Here is an 18,310-nt window from a genome sequence, read left to right on the forward strand (position 1 = left end):
TTTTAATTAATATATTATCTAATTTAAAATATCACTATTTAAATGATGATATAAATCCTCTATTACTCTAGGTGAATGAATGTAGTTTTGTTTGTTGCCTTGAGTTTTTTGATTAAAATGATCGTGGTTCAATGTAGTTTTATTTGTTGTCTTCATTAACTTAAATTGAAAGTCCGCCACGCTCAATGCAGTTTTGTTTGTTGTTTTTTTATTAGTGTGAAATCCCTTTGAATTTATGGTGATGTGAACTGAATGCAACTTAGATGTTTATGCAGTTAGGTTTGCGGGGGATGTTCAAATTATTTCGTCCTCTGCTTTCTAGTAAAAGAAGAAGTTTAGAGAGGGCTAAACAGAGATTACCTCGCTATTTCCTTTGGCGAAGGCAGGGGCCTAAGCGGGACAAACAAAAGGATCCTCAGCCAGGAGAAATTTTGCTTTTCAATTTTTTTTTTTTTTTTTTAAGGGTGTAAAATGGTCATCAAATTAATCTAGACTTTTATAAAAATATAAAAAATAGGTTATATTTAATAAACAAGCTTATTTAAATATTAATGTTCTTAACATACTCCGCATGATTGTTTTTGATATTTTAATTTACATAGTAATGTTTATTATTATTTAAAGATAATCCTAATTTATTATAAATAAGGTAATTCTAACCCATTATAAAGGAAGTAGAGTTTAGGTTTTACTGTTTAATAAATTTTTTAGAGGTGGTTGAGTGTAGTGAAAGTCAAGTTCGGCACTTTAGAGGAGGAAGTCGAGAGTAGGTGAAGTGGAGTTCTAACGTAACTTGAGTTACATTATATTTTTCACTTACATCAAAACAAATAACGGAAATGATGGAACTTGAGTTCCATCACTCTATTTACATCAAAACAAATGGGTATATGTCTGGATCAAAAATTAGACAAATGGTCTATTTGGCCACCATTTCTGGAGAGGTAGGAGCCGCACTAATTATACAAGATTTTAATACTATTTTTTTTTTTTTTTTATGCAGTGAAAATTTTTTAAGTGCAATAATGCACTCCATAGTCCATCGGGAGATTTTGGTACTTTGTAATGCACTGCAAGTGGCAGTTAGGTTCAGGATCAGATAACTTCTGATGGAGAGCAACTTGCAAGCGACCATTCAAATTATATTACAAAAAGATGTGATGCCTGGGCAATAAAAGACACATATTCTGGGCCTTAACACATTGTGTAACTATTACCGACTGTCCGTCTGTCTCTAGCGCACGTGGCAAAGGGTTGGTGGTTGGTATCCGAGATCCAAAGGTCGAATTCTAGTTGATTCACATTGTTTAACTATTATGAAAGAATTACTTTTTTCAACACTATTTCAGAGAATCTAATGAGACTACCAATTGAGTGCCTCATAGAGTTAGAGAGACTAAATCCAATATTGCTAAGGCTGGCTCAGTCTTCTCTGAACTAGGCTAACTTGTGGGTAGGAATAGAATGGGACTTTACCCTCTCAGAGGCCAATCTTTGTAAGTAACGATATTTTGCCCCTTCGTTCTTCATGTCAATTTTTTTTTTTAAATGTCCATAGGGTAGACGGCCCATCTGGAAAATGGGCCGATCCGAGAATAGGAATTGGATTGTGGATTTTCGCCCATTAGGACGGGTTGGATCAAGTTAGCCGATTCAAAATCACAATAGGATCTGGTTTGGGCCAACCTATGTCAGTCCCAAGTTCGGACACACGTAACATTTGATCACACGGAATACAAAACATCGAACTCTCCATCTCGTGGATTCACCATGCTGTGTGACATACAAAAAAACTCACAAACTTCATTGACTGCAGAATGAAAAGCTATTTGTGCAAGCACGTCAAAATCTAGTTTCCAAAGAACTGGAAAACCTCTATGAAAAGCAGAGACCCAATAAATTCCACTCCAAGTATTTCAGATATTAGGATCTTGCAAAATCTTGACTTGTTTTCACGAATTGAATGAAGGCATTGCACATTCAAGAAGCAAAGTTGTGACGAATTGAATGAGGGCCACACATTCAAGAAGAAAAAAAAAAAATGGTGATAAGGAGAATACTAGAATCACATTCGACCTGTGTGAACTACCAAATAATGCTGAGAAATTCAGTAAGAAAGCCAACTTCAGATGCCACCTTGACTCGGCATCTGCTCCTCATTAAGCAGCTTTTTTCTGTCGAAGGAACTCTACTGCCTTCTGGAACCCCTCCATCGGTTGTAGCTTCTGCTGAAGTTCCGCAACATTAGCCTGTCAAATAAGGTTATTCGACAGGTTAGCCTTTCAGGGTACGTGACTCGCTGATATGAAGTTATCACATCACATAAAGCACTTTTTCTCTCCACAATGCTCTGGCCAAAGAAAAAGTAAACATATACAAATAATACAAGCACTATTCTGATTTTGTGATTTAGCCCTGAACTTTTCAAGTTACTGTTTTAGTTTGTGAAATTTTTTCATCTATCGCAATTTCATCCTTAGTTGAATTCCAAAAAAAAGGAAAAAAAATTCCAATGACCATTACACAGTTTCCTGTAGTGAATGTAAGCTATAAAGCATACTGGCTCATGTTGACTCAAAAACTTTTCGTTAGGCTCCTCACAGTCTTATTGACTCAAAAGGCATGATTACAACCTCGAAATATAGCACTTAAAAGCAGTTAAAAAGTAAATAAGAAATTGAATGACACTGACACCAGCTAAACAAACCCTAAACTGAGTAGATCCTTACATGCGTTAATTCTTAGCTCATGGATGAAATTATGATTCTCATGATTTGTAAATAATACACTATTTAGGCCAGAGTATGATTTTGACCTACATATCACAGAAATTCAGATAGTTCAAAGGTTAAATGATTATTTTACTACAAATATAATGCAATCTGCCAGCATAGAATTATATTTTCCTATAGAATATTTCTGTAACTTCCTCTGAAACTAATTATAATTTCTGAGCATACTATTCGCCTTATTTTGTCAAAATCTGAAGCTACTAAGCTATACTGGCCAGTTGATACAATCCAATGTTTCAAGAAACAGAAACATGATACAAAATTGTAATCTCATCATAGTTGAGAAACTATAAAGAAATTTAGAATCCATGATGCCACATTTGTCATGTATGCATACCTCAAGTTCGAAAAGCCTTGACCTTTCTGGAGCGAGCCCATCAACAACAACTTTAAGTTCCTAATATCGAAGAGAGAAGAAAAAGGTAAATCAAGTAAGCTAAGAATCTTTTTTTTTGGAAAAAGAGAATAAAATAAGATAAAAAGACAAAGGTATAAACACTGATAAAACTTACCTCAGTAAGATTTGCAATTGTCCTGTGTGTTAGGGCTAGTGCCTGCTGAAGCTGGCGAGTCAGCAGCTGTTCCGTTTTAAGTGCTACTTTCAAACCATCTATGTCAGTTTTGACGGCTCCTATAACTCCACTTGATTCCTTCTGCGTGATATTCTGAGGAAAAGCATCTGACGCTTAATAAAGAAGTCATGGAATAAACAACTATAGTTTCGCCACATTATATCAATTTGTGTTCACCAAAGCCAATCGTTTCATACATCACCTTACCATTTGAAAGAAAATTTCAGCTGAAAAGTGGCCAATATGCTGGTGCTTTAAAGGAAAGTAATTTATTATACATAAGAAACATCTAATTTGGATTTATACAGAGAAAAGTTCTGTAAGACATTACCGGAATTGATAGATGAACTTTATCCGTTGTAGTCTGTTCTACTTTTCTATCTTGATCATGTTTGATTTCCGAATTCAAGATGGAACCATTTGGCGAATTATACATGGTAAGTGCAGTACTTGAGATAATTCCATTTGTAATAGGTGGAGGTATGTCTGATTTGTAGCTTGCTTTAAGAACATGGACCTGACCATCAGGTGGAAGTCAGAAATAAGAAGATAAGAGATATATATGTACCCATGCAAAATTATCTATGTAAACACAAAATCTGAATTTTCATATATGGCCTTCAAAACACTATTTTTTCACATATTGACTTTGCACTTGGAAAAAGGCCCCTCTTTGATGATTCTCCAACTAAAGATAAGGGTATTTATGTTAAAGAAAAGGTACTTTCGAGAGGCATATATGGAAATTTATCAAGTTGTATACAAAAATATATGATTTTGCATGGATATATATATATACATATATATATATATATACATATACATATATATATATACATATACATATATATATAAAATATGTAAAAGACCTAAAAGATAAATAGAAATATGGAAATAAATGCCACAATTACATACCTCATTGCTATAATTTCCAGAGTATCCTCCAAATGACACTAGAAACTCTTTACCCTTATAGGTGGTAAAAACTATACTCAAGCCCTAGTAAGAACAAAATTCTAAACATTAGTCACCTAATAGAGCCCACTCTATTATTATAAATAATAGGTGATCTAATGAAGTAGTAAACAAGCAAGAGATATTGACTTCACAGGATGGTAAATATGTTCACAGAAAATGCGCCTCTTGGAAGACAACAGGATAGTACAATATACAAGCAAATGACTAGTGTAACTAGTAAGGCCTTGTTTGGTAGCCAAATGTTACTAACCTTGTTTAGTACTGTTGCCATTATTTTGTTTTTAAGAACCAAAAACCTATGTGGTGGACATGCTGATGGATGGACTTTCCTACTTTTGTCGTTGTGGCTAGCTTGCAGAGAAGCCTGGTTGATACTTAAAAGCATCTTCTTAAGATTTTCTTTTTAAAAAAAGGACAGTAAAAAAAGTTCTACTTTTTTTTTTTGGTTGCCAAACAAACTCCGAAGAGTTTAGACTGCAAGCACTCCACTACTCACTTGCATAATAGCATACTCTATAACATAGAATGTGTTAAAAACAATAGAAGAAAGTGGCAACGACATCAAAATGGAGCCCAAGAATACACATTTACAAAGCAAAAAGGAATTAAAGTGGAACATTAGATTGTCTTAACTTTCAAAAAAAATGAAAAAGAAAAACCAACTTGAAATGTGATGATAAGCAAAAAGTTTAATTATACTCAAAGAAAATGCAAGTCCTCTTAGGCTCATTTACAATTACTGCACACATTACAAATGTTTATTCACCTTCTCAGACCAGCTTGGCAAACTACTTGCAAGAATTTATAATCACGTTGTAGTAATCAAAGGAGAAATTACACATTGAATAGAACAGTTTAGAAATTTCTTGCTTTATCCAATATAATCTTGTTTCCTCTTGTTGCATTCTATTTGTTTTTCTTCAATGAACTTACATTCATCTGGACAAGTATGCGAACTCCCTACATTTTCTTATGTTAACGTAAAATTTCAAGCTAAATCAATTCAAACAGTAATGCGCAAAACAAAATTACACATACCATGTGTGTATGCAAATTCCAGAACAGCACAATTTAAATACAACAGGATTAAATGATAGTAAAAAATGCTGTAAACAGAACACACCTCACTTGCAAGGGGCATACGCCCTTGTACAGTGGTAACAACTGACCATGCCAAATTGCTCATGTCAAAACAAAGAGTTTCTGATACCCCTGCAGCAAAACAGTCATAATAAACAAAACAAAAAAGGAGACTAGCACCAAGGCAGAGCATGAAAAAGGAAACAACTACGTAGTTCAAGATTGAAATTTTTCATAACTCCTTTTTAGGTTGACATAAATTATGTTATAGAAACCTGGATTCTATTTCAAACTTCCCTTGTTATAAGTAGGAATATCTCACGATTTATCACCATCTATAGCTTAACTCAATTAATATAACTAAAGAGCGGGAGATATAACAAAATATTTTTCATCTGTCTTTCGTTTCCAAGTCCTTGTAGGTATACTGATAATCATGTCATTATAACATGAGTTCTTGCTATCATGTTTGAAATTTTACGTTGGACAATTTCATGATATTCTAATTAGTGAAGTTACATGAAATAGAAAAAAAAAAAAAAGATGAAGAGCAGATTAGCACAGGAAAAAAGAAGAAAAGCAGCAAAAAAAAATTTGAGAGAGACGAAACAGTATCAAAAGCAATAAAAAAAAAAACCGCGTAGTAAACATAATTTGGCACATGCACAAAGATCAACATACCATCATTATTATTACCACCACCGACAATAAACCAGTACTCTCCTATTCTCACACCTGCATGCCCAGTTCGTGGGCTTGGAGTTATGCCTACCTGTTTGGGTATTGACCATTTCCTCTGTAACAAAATCAGCAAAAATACACTTTAGAACGCTTGTCATTGATTCATCCTTACATTTTAAAAATTGAGTAGTGCTCACAGTTTCCAAGTCAAGGACATGCAGATCATTGAAGCATGTAGAACGAGATCCCCCACCAAAAATCAAAAGATAGCGCTCACAATGGCAAGCTGCAGTATGATCCGAGCGTGGAAAAGGAGGGGTACCTCTAAAATTGAGGAATACAAATTTCAGTCATAATAAGATGTTCACTTTACAGCTTCCATATTGCAGCAATGTTCTTCAGCAAAATCCTTAATACTCGAGACCATATATTGTACAGTTGAGAAGCGATATATTACAAATGTGTAAAGTAACGATTAGAGATTATACATCATACCACTTCAATGGAATGACATTTTCTGCCCTGGGAATCCCAATAGCATAGTGTTGCAAAAATATCAATATTTTTATAAAAGCTCGACTACATATTAGAGCTTAAATCAATTCCGATATTTTTCCAACCAAACTCATAACTGGATCCAAAGAAGCCAGATTTGGATATAGAAACTCTCAATCTGATTGGGTTGAATGTGAAAATGATATGAATCCAAATAGCTAGAGATTCAGCTTTTCCTTTACTTCATTTTTTTTGACAATTGGAACATTAAAAAGATGACATAGAGAGAAAAAAAAAAAAAGAAGAAAAAATCTATTACAGCTAGATATTTGTGTAAAAAGCGATGAACTAAGGGGAAAACAAGTTTCCTAGAACAGATGGTATGTCGACATTGTCATGTTAGCATGTCAGCGGCACACACTGCTAGTGCCAGGCTGGCCTGGTTCGTGCAACTAGCATGCAATCCTTATTATGACTTATGTAAGTACGTATATTTAGAAATTCTCAAGTACTTACATCGTATTAATTTCATCCCATGTCATGGTTTCCAGGTCAAGAATGTGCACGTCATTCATAGGGGTTCTCTTTACATCTTCACCACCAAACATGACTAGGGTTGTTCCAATAAGTGTCACTGACTGGCCACTACGAGATATCTGCAGTAGAAAGCAACTTGATTAAAAGAAACTAAAAGTAAACCTAGTTTATGTTTCTCACTAAGGTAAAAGCTAGGATTTAGCCAGTATCTCATTTAAACAGCATGCTGCTTTTTACTGATAGTTATGGAACTCATTTAAGAACCAAAAGAACAGATTTCTCAATTCCAGCAGCGCATAGATGGAACTGTTCTTATGACTAATATATAATTGTCCCAGTGCCTAGTATTCATTTTGCTTCATTATCTACAATACATGCGAGTTCTGTCGCAACTCATGAAAACATTTCTTTGAAGTTTGGACATTGATGAGTAAGCGAAATACTTTGACAACATAAAGATGGAAAAACTATGGCTCTCTACCATAGTACAACTACAGATCAAACAATGATTACCGGTGGCTTCCCACAAGTCTTTATATTTGCCCAAGTACAAGTTTGCGGATCAAATTCCTTCACTGAAAAAAAAAATATTAGAACATATCAACAGATAAGAATGAGCTTAAAAAAATTAAAACTCCCAGAAAAATTGTGAAGCCGATATTCGAACCTGTAACAGTGTCTGAATAATCTTTGCTGTGCCCACCAATTGATAGAATTTTTCTTCCCCATGTAATCTGCAAGATGATTGTTGAAGAGTAGGATATTAACTACTTAAAAGCAGCTCTCAAACGACGTAATAGACACTCTTTTTTGACTGTTATGTAACAGAACACTCAAGGTTACCAAAGAATGTCCAGCACAAGGAGCAACTGGAACGGTGGTAGCTGAACCTGGGGATTGTGTTTTTGCCTCTATTTCTGACCAAGTTAAGCTTTTCAAATCCAAAACCTTTTGGCAAGAAAAAAACATCTCCATGAGTTGGTGCTACTAATATAGATCAGGAAAAAGAACAAAGCAAAAATGGGAAGCTAACAAAGCAATTCATTTAGCCAGAGTTTTCAAAGGCCTAAAGTGGCATTGTTGCAACCAAGATCAAGCAACAATAGTCCTTAACAAGTAACACCTCTTTTAATTAGCAGAACAGGCAAATCTGACTATCATTTCTGCAATGTACCTGAAGGTTGCTGAGATAACGACCACTGTAGCATCCACCAAAAATGTACATTTTGTCTTGCAATATAGTTGCTCCATGCTACAAGTGACACCATACATATCCAGTTTTTATATAGTGTAAATAATTATTAGGAGAAATAACTTCTATCTTGCAAACAAAAGCAGACAGATAATATAGGAGCTTAACCTTAAAAAATAAAAATAAAAATACTGGAGTACCTTATAACGGGGCTTTGGCTTCCGTCCAGATGTAGAAAGCACAGTCCATGTATCAAAGATTTTAACTGAATCAAAACCTTCTTTAATGGCATCCTCGTCCTTAGTCTCAAGCAAGTTTTCATTTTGTGCAGCAATGGTTTCAGGCTCTTGGATAGATATTCCAGTTAGAGTATATGACTCGGCTGGATCCAGTGTTTTTTTCTAACAGAAAATAAAATTGATTGATAAAGAGCATTTAAAAGGACATAAAGCTTATCTCATGCCCTTAATGAAGCATTGATAGCCAATGAGCTGTCAATAGTAGAACTAAGTAGCGCAATTAGCCTCAGCACACTTACATTCACTAGTGCATCTAAAAGTGGCTTGATGATGGATTCAGGAACCTTGAAATACCACTCAGGATCATTCGCCTAACAAGGGTACCAAAAGAATCATTACCTGCAGGATCATGTACATTGGCAACAATATAAGTACTTTTAGCTTACCTCCAAAACTTCCACAAAAAGACGCATTGCTTCAGCTGAAAGCATCTTTTCAGGCTGGTCTCCGCTGCAAGAACAATTCGCTTATCTGATAAAAACTTCTGAATGATAGGGCCGAAAAAAAAACTCATGCTCAAGGAAGCAGCATAGCCTTTTGACAACATTATAAGGTTGGCTAGATGATGACTCAAATAGCACATTGAAATTCTACTAATGTTAATATGAAAGTTATGAGAGCAGATAATTATGCAAAACATTTCCCTTAGGTTGCTGGCTATGGTTTAGTAAAGGAAACAAACCATATATTACTAACAAGAAGCCATGCACTTCCCACAATGTTACCTAGACAGGTGAGATTAATATCAAGCATCAAGATAGAACCTCAAAAACCTTAATGTTACAGCCAGTTGGAGGTGTAACAAGGGGTGTAATGTCACTTACCCCTTCTTCAGTTGAAAACAACAAAAAGCAGGAGAACATTGTTGTGGTCAAACCAAGTTACTCTAGGACAACTTGAGATAAGGAACTCTTGCCGATTCATCAAACTATGGTATTCGTCACTTCCATCCCTATACATCCTTGTAATCATTATAATTACAAAATATATTTGTACAGTTATTCCTCTTTGCCCTTAATCATGCCTGTCAAACTGGTTGTCCAAAGCTAACAATAAGGCACCAGCTTGTTTGGGCACTATCCAACAGAATTTTGGTATTAGCCTCTCAATAAATGCCTGAACATCATAAAGTAGACTATGACATAAAATAGTGCTTCCAGAGTGGCATTGCTAATCGCAATATGAGAATTTCTTTCGCAATCCAGATAGACAATTGTGAAACCATCACATGATTCTTGCATTATTCATTATCCTGGAACACACCTTCATGAACTTGGAATGTAAATCTCAGAAAACACTATCAGGATTCAATGTTCAAAATAAATATTGTCGACTAATTTATTGTTGAGAAAACGGATTGGCTGTCTGCTGCTGATGATATGATTTCTGCCGTTTTGTCAAAAAGTGTTGCTCCAAAAGAACCACCTATCTCAGAAATAACTCAATTAACAGACTCTTGCTCAGCTTTTTAAAATTTTAATTGAAGTGCAATTTCACAGTGCATCCCAAGCTTAAACTACTAATAAACCAAAATTTTGAGAATTTCATGATGATGTGCAAATGTTGCACTTGGATTCACAGTGGCTTCACCACCAAAAAAAGATCGTAAAATTGGTGATACAAAAAGAAATAACCCCTCAAATATTCTGAGGAATACCAAACTTTTGCAACATACACTAATATTGCCATGACATGGTCAAATTCAAATAACAAATTAATATGCCGTAGAACATGCAGGAAAAGCCAAGACAAGAATCACCAACCCACATGCTATTTAGTTGTTTTTCTCTGACTCTCTTATTAGTGATATTGCAAATTTGGCTGGTGATATCCAAATTAAAAACACGACTCCTAATGCTTGAAAATTCAAACAACAATCAAGCCCTAAAAAGGAATCCAATCATGGCTGCGCATGAAACAATGACAAGGACCAACCTCGTCCATTCACTTTCCTCTGCCGGTTTCCTTGTGTTTGGTTTCTGGGCAGCATATGGCCCAAACTTAGCCTGCACACAAGAATCAGCAGAAGAACGGATCACAATCAGGAAGCATTTCTTGTAGCGCTATCACAATTAACAATCAATTCGGTCTCAATATCATTCCTAGTAGGCCATTCCATGCAAAATCTACCTCAATTCCAACATAAAGATCCCAATCCATTCTACTGATTATCAAATCGACCAGTAATAACACTTCCATTATTCTACTAATTCCTCGATACGATCAAGGTTTCATCATCATTTCTATGTAACAATTCAATGCAAGATCTACTTCAATTCCAACAAATTATCTACAGAGAGGACGAGACCAAGGGCACTATTGCAAGAATTAGGTTTTCGGGGTGGAGCTATGGACCTGATGGTATAGCCACTGGAGCTTGAGACGCGCATCGTCCGGGAGCCTCGCGATCGCGGCAGTGGAGGCAGAGTTGGGGTCTCTGCCGATGCCGGCGTAGGCGGCGGCGGCTTGGAACCTCTCGGGGTAAGGAAAGGTGGCGGCGATCGCCGACCTTGGCGCCATCCTCGCCCTTTCGCCTATCCGCGAGAGAGAGAGAGAGAGAAAGAGAGAGAGAGAGAGAGAGAGAGAGAGAGAGAGAGAAGCGGGGAAGAAGAAGATGATGATGAAGAAGAGGAGCGTGAGGAGGTATTTATAGAGGGGGTTCCTCTGCAATAGTCTCGCTCACTCTCTCTCTCTCTCTCCATCTCGCGGTTTCCTCGCTTCGTTTCGCGGGCAATGCGCGAACTCAACGCAGGACTCGGTTGCTAAGGAATATATCTGATGTACCGGGCTCACTAAATCATTCGTGAACCGCCCAGATCTCCACCCTTCATTGTTGCTCTCTTCGAAATCAAACAACCCATAAAATTTCAAAAAAAAAAAAATGCTGCGGTGGTCACCACTGATGACGTGGTCTACCGGGTCCAGGCTATAATATCTAGACTCCGTTTATTTTCAGTTATTCCTGTTCGTCGTGATCTTATGATTTGCGATAGTTAGTTTTAACAAACTTTTTATTAACTCGTTAGTTTTCACAAAATTTTTATTAACTCTATAAAAGATAAATCCAAATTAAAATTTGAAAATAATAATAATAATAATAAAGATGGAGGAGGATGTATGCTAGGATCGTATATAGTTTTCAGGGGGTGTTTCCACCCGTTTTCACGTTAACCATGTTGGATCCATACCCGGATCCGTACCCAACCCAATTAAGCCATTATTTGTTCCACTAATTCGTGTCGGATCAAATATAATTTATCGGGTTATCGGATCCATTATCAGTACTGAGAACGAGTGAGAATCCCACCCCTTCTCTCTCTCTCTCTCTCTCTCTCTCTCTCTCTCTTTTTACCCTTTTTGCTTCCTCTTACACCCATGAAGAAGAGGCTACTCCTCTCTCCTACCACCTTCATCGACCATACTCCGTACATAATACGCTTGCTCCGAGATTCGTGCGACATCGTCTCCGTATCGTCCGCTCACTCCACCCTCCTCAAATCGGGCGCTTCCTCTCGTCTCTCCACGTCCAACCACCTCATCAACGCGTACGTGCGATGCCGAAGCGCCCCCAACGCACGCAAGGTGCTCGACGAAATGCCCGAGACGAACGTGGTCTCCTGGACCTCGCTAATGGCGGGCTGCGTCGACGCCGAGCGATCCTGCGAAGCCGCTGCGCTCTTTGTCGCGATGGGTCGCCGGGGAATCCCCGCAAACTCCTTCACCTTCGCTACCGCGGTCAATGCGTGCTCGCGCCTCGCCGACCTCGCAATGGGTAGAATCCTCCACGCGCGTGTTGAGATCGTTGGGCTCAATTCGGATATCGTGATTAGTACCGCGCTGATCGATATGTACGGCAAATCTAATTCTCTTGGAGACGCGCGCGTAGTGTTTGATAGAATGAGTGAGAGGAATGTGGTTTCTTGGGGCTCGATGATCTCGGCGTGCGCGCAAAATGCATGTGGGAATGAGGCGCTCGCGCTGTTCAGGGAGTTCCTTGGTACGAGGCCGGCGTCGGGGTTGAGCCCGAACCACTTCATGTTCTCGAGCGCCGTGAACGCATGTGCGAGCGTGGGTCGGCTTGGATTGGGGAGGTCGACGCATGGCGCTGTTACTCGGTATGGGCACGATACAAACGATGTGATCGCCGGTGCATTGATTGACATGTATGCAAAATGCGGGTTTATTGAGTATTCGAGGAAGGTGTTCAATCGGATTGGGAGCCCTTCTCTTGTACCATTCACCGCCATGATCGTGGCAGCTGCCAAGTACGGTCTTGCGAGCTATGCGTTCAAGCTGTTCGATGAGATGCAAGGCCACGGCTTAAGGCCAAATAATGTGACTCTCCTAGGCATCCTCCATGCATGTAGCCACGCCGGACGTGTTGATACCGGCCTCAAGTATCTAAAATCGATGCAGAGAGATTATGGTATTGAGCCGTGCGTGAAGCACTACACATGCGCGGTCGACATGCTCGGTCGCGCGGGCCGGCTAGATGAAGCTTATGGGCTCGCTAAAGAAGTTAAAGCTGAAGGCGGCGATGCTTTGATGCTTTGGAGCGCCTTGCTCTCGTCTAGCCGGACGCACGGGCGGGTCGACATAGCTGACGAGGCTGGCAAGCGAATTGCAGAGTTTGACCGGGACGTGGCTGGCGCATTTGTGGTTATGTCTAATACATATGTTTCGGTGGGTCAGTTGGAGAAAGCGGCAGACGTGTGGTCCGAGTTGAGGCGGCGGGGAATCAGAAAAGAGCCAGGGTGCAGTTGGGTCGAGATAAAGGATGTAGCATACGTGTTTTACGCCGGCGAGATCTCATCGGCGGGGAACAGAGGAAGTGAAGTGATGGAGTTGTTGGAGGAGTTAGAAGGGAGGATGAGGGAGAGAGGGTATAAGGGTGATGGTGGGGGTGCATAGTGAGAAGTTGGCTCTAGGGTTTGGATTGATAAGCATCCCCAAAGGGGTGACCATCAGAGTAATGAAGAACCTGAGGATGTGTAGGGATTGCCATGAAGAGTTCAAGATGATTAGTGACATTGTAGGGAGGGAGTTTGTGGTGAGGGACCTCAATAGGTTCCATCACTTTAAGTTTGGGTATTGCACTTGTGGGGATTATTGGTGATTCTTAACATAACTCTCATTTTAGAGATTTGTAACTTGTACAAGAGATTGATGATTCATAAGGTGCATATGTATTGTACAGTATATTAAAGGAGAAAATTGTTACATCATATTTGTACTACGTGTTTTCGTCTCTTCTTTTACTCTTTTCTTCTTCTCTTCTCCTCCTCTTCCCTCGCCTGTTGTCTTTACAAATTTTATTAGAAATTTATTGAATATTCAGTCAGGTATAAAAGAGGGGTTTTTAGTGCAATAGTTCTTTTCTAAAATTTTATTTTAAAAATATGCCAGTCAAATTTTTATTTGTAAATATAGTCTTATAAAAGTGGTGAATCATTCACCGCTTTTAAAAGCGGTGAACCATTCACCGTTTTTTTTCTTCTTTTTACTTTTTTTTATAATTTTACGATGGTAAAAGCAGTGAATGGTTTACCACTTTTATTATTTTTCTACTCCTAAACAGAAGTTATGAATGCGGTGAATTATTCACCGCATTTAAAGATCTATTTTTATAATTATTTTTTTAAGAAAACTATTTTTATAATTATAAAAATCGATAAGATTAGTTATAAAAAAAATTCTATAAAAGAACTCCATCAAAAAGGAGTTAGAAAACAGTTTAATCAGAATAANCGTTAATATTTCGTTAAATTATATACAAAAAACTTCAGATAACCATCTATATTTATCGAATAGTCACTTTAGTATCCTTTAATTTTAACTTTGTCACTGATTTTAAAAAAAAATAATAATAAAATTGATAACAAAAAGATAAAAACGAAACCACAGGGGGGCAAATTGATACGTTTTAAACCACAGGGTAGCAAAGTGAGAACGCACGAAACCACAGGGGGGTTTTTTGAAGTTTTCCCTTAAAAAAATAAAACTATTGTGAGCACTAAACAGAACTAAACAGTAATCATGTTCAACAGTATTGATAAAAACATTTGTCACAATTGCTTGAAATGTCAATGAAATCATTTGTCATAGCATCTACGAATCAGGAATGTCAATGAAATCATTTGTCACAATTGCTTGAAATGCCCAAATTTTGCTACCAGATCTATTTCTTAGTTGACGATTCCTCGTATTAGAATGAGAAAGACAGAAAAATTGATCAACTACTGCAGCAGCGGTGGCGGCAGCGGCAGCGGCAGCAGCAGCAGCGATAATTCGTGGCCGTGCATCTTTGTACCAAAAACAAGATCCCATCATGATTGAAAATGAGAAATGAGAAGAATTTTTGATGATGAACATGGAAATAGCAAAACAGAAAAGTCAGAAAATAGGATCTAAAACCATGTCAATGTAAAATGTCATATATGATTGCGACAGAATTATCTCCTTTCATCAGCAATTCCTAAAGAAAACACTTGTCTACCGTTAGATTGTCAATCATATGTACAATAGTAAAGTATTTTGAGATCATTTCCTCGCGTTTTACCATTCTGTGATTCTTCGTCAGCGTAAGTTAGAGAAAAGAGAAGACCTTGACATATTAAGCTGAGCTTTTGGCAAATTCAAAGGTCCAAAACCAGGATCAAAACCAAATTATATATTATGAAAGAAAACGATATTTCCTGCTTGCTCAAGTAACTATATGATGCTTGTTGTTTTCGACAATCAACTCCTTTCATCTCTCTCTCTCTCTCTCTCTCTCTCTCTCTCTCTCTCTCTGAAATTTTCTCGCCCCATGGCGCCTGATTTGGAGAAGAAATGCGAAGGATGCATAAAAGCCATTGTAGGACTCTTGATTCTGGTCTTCGTCCTGGCACTTTCACTAATATCAAGTAGACCACCGCCTCGACGATGCACATCTAACACTGACTGTTCCTGCTGCTGCTATGACTGCTGCCGCTGCCGCTGCAGCTGAATTATGCTTCCTATCTGATTATTATCTAGTTAATTTTTTTGACTTTGGTTTTGCTGGGAGATCACAAATCTGTATGTTTCCTTTTTTTCTCATAGGAAGGCATTCATGCTTTGTATGTAGTAGTTTACATGAAAAGATCATCTTTATAGTGCTCTAAGCATTAGAGTGTATTTTAGAGATCCTAAATATAGGAATTAGTTGGTTTGTCAAACTCTTTATCTTAATTGTGTAAGTAAATTCAATCATCTGTCCCCCATTTTTGGGGAAGTATCATCATTTTATTGTTGTTGTTTTCTCCTCTTTGGTTTCTGAGTATCTCGTCTCGGCGTACATAACTAGATGCAATCAGAAATTGGGCTTCATTTAAATAGTTTTACTTTTTCTTCCATTAATATATCAGATGGAGGACTTCATTACAACTGAAGCTGTCAATTGAGCTTGAGTTATTGCAAACCCTCTGCTACTCGGCTTGATTAAGGGCAAAGATATGAAAAAAAAAACCAAAAATATCAGAAAATTTATGGTGTTATAGTAATGAGTTTGCTGTCAGATAAATAAAATTCTGAATGCACATTTGAGTCAACTAACATATACTAGATTAAAGGTCATAGATGTGGGAAATTTTATAAAACTCAATTAGGAGGAAATCTCTTAAATGAACTGTTCATAAACATCTCAAGTTCAACTTGAAATTCAATGTGCTTTTTTGAGCTTGGCTTATTTGTAAACGAGTGGAATTTAAGCTTAGCTCATTACGCGTGTTTGGCTTGTAAGCTGTAACTTGGATGATGCAGCAGAATGATCCAACTCTCTGTTCTTACTCATGAAAGCTCAAGTGTTTAAAGTTTTCATGGGTAGAGAGGATTGTAAAAATTTTTAGTTCTCAAATGCCGGTTGAAATTGCCAACATCTATGGGTTGTACAGCTCTATGGCAAGATTCTTAATTCCATGATAACTCACAAGAAAGGAATTAAAAAAAAAGAAGAATGAGTCACATAGAACTTCCATTGGATGAGAAAGTTTTTGACTTTTGAACTATACAAGTAATGGATTAGAAAACAATACAGAGCATGTCCCAATTAGTTGGGGCCAGCCAAGTTGCCACTAATGGAACTCCAAAATATACATTAAAAACCAAAGATGGGGGTAAAAAAATCATGTACTAACTCATTTGTAGTATCATTAATTTAAATTGCCATTCATTTATTATTTCAGTTAATGCTTAGTCAATGGTTAGGCTCTTAAAGTTGTTGCTTGTAAAGAGAGGAATTAAGTTGCTTTTAGCATCTAAGAATTGGCAAAATCTTACTATTGGTTAACCAGGAATAGAGAGGTTGAATACACAACAATAAACTGATAGCAACCACCCTGATAAGACACATGAATGAAATAAAAAAAGGCAATAAGTAAACTACTGAAAAAAAAAAGGAAATGATTTTTCTGATGTAAAACTACTAGAATCGAAAGAAAAAAAAAAGTTGATAAAATGGAGAAAGTTCAACTACTTAATAGTACATGCACAATCAATTTATCAATTTACAAAAGTATATCTCTTTCCATTGTAGCAAAAGCTATGATTGCTTATTGAGCACACTTATTCACTTGATCCTTCAACAACTATTATATGCTCCATAATTTGGAAAGAATATAACAGAGAAAGGTTCCCTTGTCATTTTATAACACTTTCATTTTGTTCTTAGCAATTAGTCAACCCCTCCTCCCCCTCATTATGTACTTGTTCACTCATTCCTTCATCATGGGATGCTGCTGTGGGGAGTCAAAATCAGAAAAGGAGGAAGGAGGTTGCAATGAAATATTAGGACTCCTCTTCATCCTGCTTCTATGCTTGGTGGTCATGGTGATCCGCGGAACGCCCCAACCACGGCACGGCAGGTTCAGAATTTACCGCTGCTGCTTCTGCTGAATAAGATTGTGTGCTTCTTTCTGCAGTTACAGTATCATCCTAAATATCGCGAAATTTGGTTTCCATCTCCTTGTTTCACAAATAAGATCAGCATGATGAAGAATCCAAATGAAAAAGGTAACTCTTGTATTACCGCCAAATCGAAGTAACTTGAAGGATACAGATAGAGGAAGTGCATTACTAAGTGTGTCTATGTAGTGCTGATCAAACTGTATTAGTTTCTGTAATTGATTACTTTTGTACGATTCTTATCGACACAAACTGTGGTTTCAGTTTTGCAAGAAAAGAAAAATAATCCTTATGGTAAGCAGAATTATCTGTCTGTAAAAACTCTCTAGTGAGCTTGCGAGCTTTATAATTTTCTGTTAAGTGTTGTGCATGAAATTTCTCCTAATCTTATGTGGTTGGAGAAGCATGATAAAATTTCCAATGCCAAGAGGCAATGTATCTGTCATTCTGATAGCCACTATGATAGGATACTTGAGGAAATATGAACGTAAATAAATAGCGAAAATCGCAATCAATGTATCAATCAAAGCATTTAATTAGCAACAATATTCCTATAAAGGGAAATATTTGATGATCAACACTGAAATGGTAAAATAGAGAAAACGCGCATCAATCTAAAGTATTGTTTCAATCTTGAGATGTCATAACCACCACATTAATAAAACTTGGCTTTCATCGGTAATTAGTGAATCAAACACCTTAACACCATTACAGTGCTAATCATTGTATGCCCGTCGGCAGAAGTTGCAGAAGCAGTATGAT

At 37.3% G+C, this 18,310-nt stretch overlaps 2 protein-coding genes across 2 annotated transcripts; one reads left to right on the forward strand and one right to left on the reverse strand.

Moving 5' to 3' along the window:
- LOC109718973 (acyl-CoA-binding domain-containing protein 4-like) lies at positions 1,879-11,354 on the reverse strand. The gene is made up of 18 exons (XM_020245488.1): positions 10,982-11,354; positions 10,562-10,632; positions 9,013-9,076; positions 8,866-8,937; positions 8,528-8,728; positions 8,310-8,387; positions 7,979-8,083; positions 7,803-7,869; positions 7,649-7,710; positions 7,115-7,254; positions 6,301-6,427; positions 6,104-6,218; positions 5,466-5,554; positions 4,280-4,363; positions 3,696-3,881; positions 3,305-3,457; positions 3,130-3,189; positions 1,879-2,249 (listed from the first exon to the last, which is right to left on the reverse strand). The coding sequence occupies exons 1-18, from the start codon at positions 11,144-11,146 to the stop codon at positions 2,160-2,162; spliced, it is 1,929 nt and encodes a 642-aa protein (XP_020101077.1). The 5' UTR covers positions 11,147-11,354; the 3' UTR covers positions 1,879-2,159.
- LOC109718080 (pentatricopeptide repeat-containing protein At4g15720-like) lies at positions 11,860-13,856 on the forward strand. The gene is given in 2 exon segments (XM_020244096.1): positions 11,860-13,518; positions 13,520-13,856. Coding segments are annotated over 2 exon segments (1,740 nt in total). The 5' UTR covers positions 11,860-12,001; the 3' UTR covers positions 13,743-13,856.

This window comes from Ananas comosus, linkage group 12 (genome assembly GCF_001540865.1).
Source record: "Ananas comosus cultivar F153 linkage group 12, ASM154086v1, whole genome shotgun sequence".
NCBI classification, from domain to species: Eukaryota; Viridiplantae; Streptophyta; class Magnoliopsida; order Poales; family Bromeliaceae; genus Ananas; species Ananas comosus.